At 30.5% G+C, this 9,060-nt stretch overlaps 2 protein-coding genes across 2 annotated transcripts; one reads left to right on the plus strand and one right to left on the minus strand.

Moving 5' to 3' along the window:
• Positions 1 to 536: 536 nt before the first annotated feature.
• On the plus strand, positions 537 to 2,239 carry LOC107960110 (UDP-glycosyltransferase 76B1). The gene is made up of 2 exons (XM_016896330.2): positions 537 to 1,148; positions 1,231 to 2,239. Exons 1-2 carry the CDS (start codon positions 662 to 664, stop codon positions 2,106 to 2,108), a joined length of 1,365 nt encoding a protein of 454 aa, XP_016751819.2. The 5' UTR covers positions 537 to 661; the 3' UTR covers positions 2,109 to 2,239.
• Positions 2,240 to 2,553: 314 nt separating this feature from the next.
• Positions 2,554 to 4,210, minus strand: LOC107960111 (uncharacterized). The gene is made up of 2 exons (XM_016896331.2): positions 3,527 to 4,210; positions 2,554 to 3,126 (listed from the first exon to the last, which is right to left on the minus strand). Exons 1-2 carry the CDS (start codon positions 3,910 to 3,912, stop codon positions 2,892 to 2,894), a joined length of 621 nt encoding a protein of 206 aa, XP_016751820.2. The 5' UTR covers positions 3,913 to 4,210; the 3' UTR covers positions 2,554 to 2,891.
• Between the last annotated feature and the right edge of the window lie 4,850 nt (positions 4,211 to 9,060).

Here is a 9,060-nt window from a genome sequence, read left to right on the forward strand (position 1 = left end):
TAAAGAAATGGAACATGATACAATTAACGGTAAAAGTACCATGAAAGTTTCTATACTAAGAGTCAGATTGCATTTTGCCCCCTACTAAAAAAAAAGGCTTTTTTACCTATATAATACAAATAAAAAAATTAAATACTGAAAAGTTTCTATATAATACCATTATTAAAAAATTTGTATTATATAGGTAAAAAAAAGCCACTAAAAAAATAAGCAAAGTAGTCCTTGTACGTTAGATCAATGAGCATTGAACTTTCTTTTAAAAATTTCATCTAATTCTACTATTAAAAATTGATCTTTATACCTCAATATGAGGCACATATAGTACGTCACATGTCACTGCCTGGTTATTCCATCAACCACGATAATTTTTAACAAAATTAAATTTAACTTTTAATAAAATAAGTATATTGAATAATAATTTACTTATTAATACCAAATCGCATACGGTAAACTAACCGTTACGAACAAGTTTGATTCCTTTTGGCTTCCTAGTTAGCTTCATATATTTGTCCTTGACAGATAAGACAGATTAAAATAATTCATTTATTGGAAAATCAATATAGTCATCATCATATATGTCATCAAACAACATGTGTCAATATATATATAGTGTGTGTGTATAACATATTATAGAGATTGGAATCAAGAGAAATAGTTTGAGATGAAACTGAAGGGTCGTGGATCAGTGATGCTGTTTCCTTTGCCGTTTCAAGGCCATATAAATCCCATGCTTCAGCTTGCAAACATCCTCCATGAAAGAGGTTTTTCCATTTCCATAATCCACACTCGCTTCAATTCTCCTAACCCTTTAAACTACCCTCTTTTCAGATTCTATCCCATTCCCGATGGATTATCTGAAAACCATGTCATTTCTTCGGATCCTAATCGTATTGTGGCCTTCGTTAAGTTCCTCAACTCCAATTGCCAAACCCCATTTCGCGTTTGCTTGGCTAAGTTGATCTCCACCAGTTTGGAAGATGAAGATCCCACTGCGTGCTTGGTTACTGATGCTTTGTGGTACTCCACACAAGCTGTCGCTGATGACCTTAAGCTTCCTAGGATTGTGTTAAGGACCAGTAATGTCTCGTCTTTTATTGTTTTGTCCTCCATGTCATTGCTGTTCGAAAAGGGTTACCTTCCGTTGCAAGGTACGCATAGATCATTTGTTGTTTACTCTCCATTTCTGCAATAAAAAGGTTTACTGAAATGCTGCATCTTATTGGTTGTCAGATTCTGTGGTAGAAATGGAAGTCCCAGAGCTTCCACAATTCAGATTCAAAGACATAGCAATGCTGGAAGCAAGTGATAGGGAAAGCTTTCTTCAATTCATTGAGATACTAGTTCAAGAAACCAAGGCTTCTTCAGGGATTATATTGAACTCATGTGAAGATCTTGAGCAAGAATTTCTATCAAAACTTTCGTTGTTATTTCCCATCCCAGTTTTTCTCATAGGTCCTTTCCACAAGTATTTTCCAGCTTCATCCAGTAGTTTACTGCCTCAAGACAGGACCTGCATATCATGGCTAGACAAACAACAACCCAACTCAGTGATTTATGTTAGCTTCGGAAGCGTAGCGGCTATAGAAGAGGCTGACTTCTTGGAGGTAGCTTGGGGACTGGCCAACAGCATGCAACCCTTTTTGTGGGTGGTTCGACCGGGGTTGGTCCAGGGCTCCGAATGGCTTGAAATTTTACCAAATGGGTACTTGGAAATGGTAGGGGAAAGAACCCACATAGTGAAATGGGCTCCCCAACAGGAAGTTCTAGCTCACCCTTCAACGGGAGCATTTTGGACACACTGTGGGTGGAATTCAACACTGGAGAGCTTATGTGAAGGGGTCCCCATGATCTGTCAGCCATCTTTTGGTGACCAGAAGACAGACTCAAGATTTGTAAGCCATGTATGGAGGGTTGGGGTTCATTTGGAATTCAAGATAGAGAGAGGGGAGATTGAGAGGGCAATCAGGAGATTAATGGTGGAACCTGAGGGACAGGAAATGAGAGAGAGGATCAAGTTAATCAAAGACAAGATCAATCTTTGTCTAAAACCTGGAGGTTCATCTTACAAATCTTTGGACAATTTGGTTAGTTACATACTTTCTATGTAGTCCATTAAGTCTCTTATGTAATATTTTAATAAAACATTTAAACCCTTATATTTTTTAGAGTTATATGGACTAAAGGTTTATCTACTTTGTCCAATATGTCTACTTCAATGAAATTAATTATTGTACGGGTACTCATAAGTCGGTTTTAGGGGGGAAAATGAAAAAGGTAAGCAACAAAGAGAATGACGTAACGTAACAAATCTACTAGGGTTAGCGCTTCCAAATTCATTACTGCAGATGTAGCTGTAGATGTAGATGTAGATGTAGATGTAGATGAATGTGATGAATCCTTTGATCATCTTTGAAATGTCAAATTATGAGTATATAAAGACAAAGGGGCATATTTCATATTTAAAGGATGTCTATCCATATCCAAATATATAAAACAAACTACTTTATTTTAAAAAATAAATAAATAAATAAAGAGTCCAAATAATAGAAGCGGTAAACTCAAACTATCAACTTAAATTGCTTACCACGTTCAAGAAGAGGTCAAGAGGAACCAATCATAAGGGCATAAGAAGAATGCAGTGTAGTACAGAAGCTGCAATTCAGATGAGAATTACAAGTGTTTGATAAACTTTTCTTCTTGTGTGAATCAATTGTAACAATAACAAAACTTAATGGTACTAATATAGACACCATACTACATATATCTGTTGCTACCAGAGAGTTTGCGTTGGCACGGAGATTGTAACTGCAAGGGGTGCTAGGAAGGTGGACACTAGTTGAGTCCGGTTCATGACTGGAAACTATCACCACGAGCTTTGTTGCAGCATATTTTCAAGAGGGTACATTGAAGTGAAAGAGCCAGGAGATTACAAAGGCAAAGACCAAACAGGCTAGCAGGAAATTTAGAAACCGATGGCCCTGCCAAAAGTTTCGAGTTTCCGCAGCATGAATTGCGACTGGAGCCGCTGTTGCTGTGGAATCATTTGCCTCATTCCACAGCTCCACCGTATCCGTCTCGTTTGCGGCAGCAACATTCCGAGCAATCGATCCGCAAATCTCACAAGTCCTGGTAACAGTAGAAACAAACAGAAAGCATAAATAGGATGGTAAAGCATACTTGATTCAGAAATTTCATTTTGGCAATGTATAATGCAGAATATAGTAAATATTAAAACCCTTTAGTTTCAGAACAAAAACAGTCAGTGTACTAAAGCATCTAAATTACTAAGATCAACACCCAAAATAAGTACCATCACAGCATTTCTGCCTTAAAAAGAACAGCATGGAATGCTGACCAATCTTACATAGTAATAGTACACAGTTTAGATAAGCATTGCATTTCCAGGGCATTTCAGTCCCCAAATCACTAAGATTTCAACAAATATGTTCTATAAACTTCTATTGCAAGAACAAAGTGGGGGTAATGATCCAAGAAACAAAATGCCCAAGGGACTGAAATTAGTTACCTGTTACCCTGAATCTTGAACCATGCCTCAGCACAGTGTTTATGTGCAGCAGCCAAATCATCCTTACAAGAACAACCCAACTCTATAGGCACACCAGATTCTTGATTATTTGGATCCAAGCTGAGATGGCAAATCCTGCAATCTGTCTCCATTTTTGCCAAATGTAGCTTGGTCTCAGTCACCCCAGACTCCAGATCCAGTTCATGAGACATGGAAGATTCCCTCTCTTTGATGATCTCAGTTGTCCCAGATTCTTCATCTGTTGATGAACAAGAAGATGAACACCTTCCTTCTTGTTCTCTGTTATCTGTTTGGTTTGCTTGCTCTTCTTTTTCTCCATCAATGTCAATAACAACTCCTTGGGATTGTTTTGGTAAACCTTCCATGTTTAAGACCTTGATGATGAATCTTCATGTAATGTTCTTACAGATAAAGATTTTCAATGTCTGAATGCCCACCTTAGAGTTTTTTTAACAATGTGTTAATAACAGAGTTAGCTGTCTCAAAGTCACACCTGAAGTGAATTAACAGACAAGTAGAAGAGAACACCAGGTGTAAAACAATTTAAGCGACTTTTGGTAGAGAAGTTGAAAGAGAAGGTCCATCATCCATGGTTGCAGTTTTTTAAGTGGGGTTGTTGATTTCTCCTTGTCCCGGTTGTCCCTCTTCCTGTCATATTGTATCATATCATCGCTTGAAAATTATTAAATTTATATAAATTTTAAGGTAATAACAGGTTACAATCTTAGAGTGTCGGATATAATATTCTAATAACTGAATAAGTTGTTAAATCGATCAGGCCATTGATTTCTAATTCAATCAGTTTGATTGGTCCAACTACGAAGCCGATAATAATTAAAAATTTATAAAAAAAATTATTAAGTCAATTCAACATGTTCAACTATTAGTTTTTGCCTCGGTTTTTTATTTTTATCTGTTTCAAGCAATTTTCAGTTCAAATGGTTCAACCCCTTTATTTGAACTAGTATATAGGTAAGCTCTTGGTTCAAACAGCCCAATCATGTTTCAAGAACATTGGTCAGATCATCAAATATTGACAAAATTCAAGTTTAGTGCCTAAAATTGATCACATTGTCAAATTCAGATACCAAAATAAACTTAGTTGCTGAGTTTATGAGCCAAAAGTTGTATTAAACTTTATTAAAATTTAAAAGTTTCAAACCCTACTCATTTTTTACTATAGTAATTTTACTTTGGGTTTTTTTTCTATCACACCCTTTATGTATACTAAAAATTATTTCACACGTGCATGCATGTGGGAACTACACTCTTAAAACATTTAATAAATAACAAAATGTACGGTTTGAAATTAATTAATAATGACACATAAAATATGTTTGATAGTAAAATAAAAAATAGATAAAATTGTGAGCAAAACGAAATTTAAACACATGTATACTTAAGATTAAGAATACTAAATGCATTACAATTGATTATCCTAGTGTTGTTATCAATCTTTAGTTGGTGTCGAGTTAACTTATAACATCAACTCAATCAACAATTTTATCAATATATACAATTAATGGATGTAATAAAATTTGCATAATAAAATTAAAATGTACAAAAAAAAATATTGAAATAAAACTTTGGTTAAGTGCTTAATTTAAAGTTTTTCTAATGCAATTGGCATGAGTTCAAATTTCATCATATGTATAATTTTTATTGTTTGTTTTAAAATAAAAAGATTGTACCCTCTAATAATAATTTACTTAACCGAGTTAATGCCTGATTAATTCGTAATACAAACTCAATCAATAATTTAAATAATAGTATAAATATATGCTTATATATATAATTATTGCACATCCATGAATTTTTTTAATAAAATAATCATATAAAAATCAAGTGAATCTTTGATAAAGATTTAAAAATCATAATGCATTAAGTTAAAAAATATTTTTAAAAAAACCTCGTAATAATATAATATTTTTAATCTACCCTGAGTGGATCGTATTTATAATGTTGTTTTTATTATATGTTATATATAATTATATAATTAGTAAATGTTGATACATAAATATTAGTGCGTTACTCTTTAAAATAATATTGAAATATATAAATCAATTACATGTAATTGATTTCATTTATTTTTCCATATATTATATAATTACACAAAAAAATAATTTCGCATTAAAATGTTGATCAATAAATAAATCAAAATATTCTAAAAATATTTAGGTTAAATAATAGTTTAATTACTTAAGTTTACCCTTCTATAATTAATTTGTAAACTTATATAATCATAACAATTTTTTGAAAATATTATATTTAAATTTTTTTCAAATATAAATTATGTTACTATTTAATTATTTTAATATAAATTTAATTTTTATTAGTAATTACTAAAATTCATATTGCTAAAATTATTGTTACATATTATATTTTAACATGAACTTTTCAATTTTCATATCTAAAACTAAGAAAAAAAAGCATAAGATACAACACAACGTAAAAAAAGAATAATATATTATTAAAAAAATTTCAAATAATTTAGAAAAACACTTAACAATATGAATATGCTTAATACTAAACTATTTTAACTCTTAATTATCAAGAATTTATCATAAATCTTATTTTAATAAGCCATAAATATAATTTTCAAGAAAATTTTGTCTTTCCATTATAATTTAAAAAAATAGATGCTCGCATTCAAACTCAAAATATTATTATTATGATTTTTAATATTTTAACTTCACCTTTTCAATTGAAATTATTTTTTTATTATATCATTTTTTTAAAAAAATGTTACCTACATTTTTTATCTACATCGTGGGTGTGATCAAATCTAGTAAGAACTAAATTGATTTGTATGTTTCAAAAAAAGACTAAATTGCTAAGACCCCACCTTTTTAGCCCTTAAACTTGTGTTGTTTATCCAATCATCCAAAAATAGATGAAAATTTTTAATTTTTTTAAATTAAAAATGAATTAAATTTATTAAAAAATAATAAAAATAATATTATTTAATTTTAAAAAATTAAATAATTACTAACGTTGCATACACATGACAATCCACATCAGTAAAGTTAACAAACAATACAAATTCAATGATTGAAAGAGGTGAAAAATTAAATAGAGAACTAAAATGATCTTTTTTTGTAACGTTGGAGAATCGAAAAAGTCATTATGCCATAATTTTTTAATGAAAATAGTTAACATCGTCTTAAATTATCTATATTTGCTCAATATTGAATAATATAATAATTAAATTTATATATTTATTTTGAAATTGATTAAATTAGTCATGACCTTATAATAAAAGAATTTAGAATCAGATTGATGATTGTACTGGTCAAACTACGAGTTCGACAGTTTGACCAGTTCGATTTAAAAAATAATTAAATTTTAAAAAATATATATTAAAAATAAAAACTTGGTTGAACTAGTTAAACATATTTTTTAGTCAATTCAACTGGTCCATATCGGTTCTCAATCCAACCAATCCATATCGGCTCTCAGTCCAATTGATCCATATATGTTCTCAACCCAACTGGTCAATAACGGAGTCACTGAAGGAATTGTGCAGTCAATTGACCTCGCAAAGAAAAAGAAAAGAAAATTTTTACTTATATACACACATATAGTATATATTAATTTATATAATTGACCTCACAAAAAAATTGAAAATATCCTGCTAAAACGATTGATTCTACAAAATTTTGAAATAATCCACTAACTTTTTTAAAAAATAATTATTTTATATAAAAATAAATGAATCTCTCTTTACCCACTAAAACTAAAAAAAAAATATTAACTCTTTTTGTAATAGCCTAATTTTCAGTGAAATCAGAATATTAATTTCGGAACTACAAATTCGAGCCGAAAATAAAATTTATTTTAATTTTATTACATGGCCCGTATTATGTTAGAAATTTCCTGTGAAAATTCTGATAAAAAAATTTTACTGATTATGTGTTTAATTACGGGAAGGACCAAATCGCATAAAATGAAAAAGTTGAATTCTAGTAGCTAGAAGGATTAAATAGCTATGGAATTCTAATATTAAGCTCCTTATATGGTAATTAGACCATTAAAGAAAAGTATGTAGATATTTTTTGGTGACTCATCCATGGAAATTTAGAAAAAGGGTAAGAACTAAATTAGAAATTGAATTAATTTAATTAATTAAAAGATGATAAAAGAAATATCATTTTATTTTATGCCATCTTCATCCCCAAAATACATGGAAACCCTAGGAGAGAGAGAAGAAACTTTCTTGGCTTAATTGGGTAAGTTTTTTTGTCTCGTTTTTAGTAATTTTGATATTTTTGAAACCGGGATAGCTTAATCTATCTATTTGGGGGATCAATTTGAAAAGTTATCAAAGTATGGAAATTATGCCATGGATGAATATGCTGAAATTTTGAAATTATTGATAGAAAATGAAAGGTTATTGATAGATAAACAACTTTTACAAAGTGATTTTTGATGAAAACATGATTTAGGGACTAAAATGTAAAGTTGTGAAAATTGAAGAAAAATTCTGAATTTTATAAAATGTATGTGCTGTAAATTTTATAGTGAAATATTGGTTAGGCTTGGAATAGGGAGTAAATTGTATAAATTTCTTTTCCCGAGCCTACGGACGAAATTGGAATTTATGAAAAAGTTCGGGGCAAAATGGTAATTTTTTCTAGTATGTAAATTGAGTCCACTTGAATGTGAAATGTTATTAATTGATGAATAAATTCATTTATATAGATCCGGATAACACAAATTCGAAGCTAGATCGAGGAAAAGAGAAATTTTCATATTAGTAGATTTATATACGCGAACAAGTGTCGACGTAAGTTTGTGTAACTCAATTGAGCTTGTAAATATGATAAATTGAATGTCGTGTTGTATGGAATGTGTTTTATATTTATGTGAGTTAATTTTAATGTTATAACATAAGAAATGGTTACATGCTTGAGATTGTTTGAAAAGGGTTAAATTCAGTTTGAATATTGGATTTCGATGGATAAACGAAATTTCCTTACTGAGTAAGGTCCTGCATTGTTGCTAACGGGATTTAACCTGGACTGGTAATCTTGATGTAACCCTTTTCGAGCATATGTTACAATTACGATTTAGTCTGGACTGGTACTCCTAATTGAGCTCTTCTGAGCATAAATTACAAAAAGGATTTAGCCTGAACTGGTAATCCTATTATATGTTATGAGGGTCGAAAGATTAAGTGCCCTTAATGGGCACTCCTGAATATGAATGTGCAGGTTGTTAAATTGTACACCTTAAGTGTACTGTTTGAATATCCATCGAAATTTCAATGATTCAACAGATAAAATACTTTACATGATATGAGAATTATGAGACGAAATGAATGATGTCTTGAAAGAATATTGTATGATGAGCTTATCTATGCTTACTTGATGCTTATGTGAACATTTATGTAACTAACTTGTTTGATTGAGTGTATGTGTATAGGTAAATTCGCCTAATTGATGAAAAAGCATGTTATTGATTGCTTAATGTTATTTAATGTAAATTGGTAAGTTTTAATTCCTGTTATACGA

The sequence above is a fragment of the Gossypium hirsutum genome, chromosome A05 (genome assembly GCF_007990345.1).
Source record: "Gossypium hirsutum isolate 1008001.06 chromosome A05, Gossypium_hirsutum_v2.1, whole genome shotgun sequence".
In the NCBI taxonomy this organism is placed as follows: domain Eukaryota; kingdom Viridiplantae; phylum Streptophyta; class Magnoliopsida; order Malvales; family Malvaceae; genus Gossypium; species Gossypium hirsutum.

What these genes read in the sequence shown, in the direction of transcription:
- LOC107960110 (XM_016896330.2), top strand. Translation starts at nt 662, where the DNA reads ATGAAACTGAAGGGTCGTGGATCAGTGATGCTGTTTCCTTTGCCGTTT. An exon ending in GGGTTACCTTCCGTTGCAAG is followed by an intron (nt 1,149 to 1,230) that starts GTACGCATAGAT and finishes ATTGGTTGTCAG; the next exon opens with ATTCTGTGGTAGAAATGGAA.
- LOC107960111 (XM_016896331.2), bottom strand. Translation starts at nt 3,912, where the DNA reads ATGGAAGGTTTACCAAAACAATCCCAAGGAGTTGTTATTGACATTGAT. An exon ending in TTCAAGATTCAGGGTAACAG is followed by an intron (nt 3,127 to 3,526) that starts GTAACTAATTTC and finishes TACTGTTACCAG; the next exon opens with GACTTGTGAGATTTGCGGAT.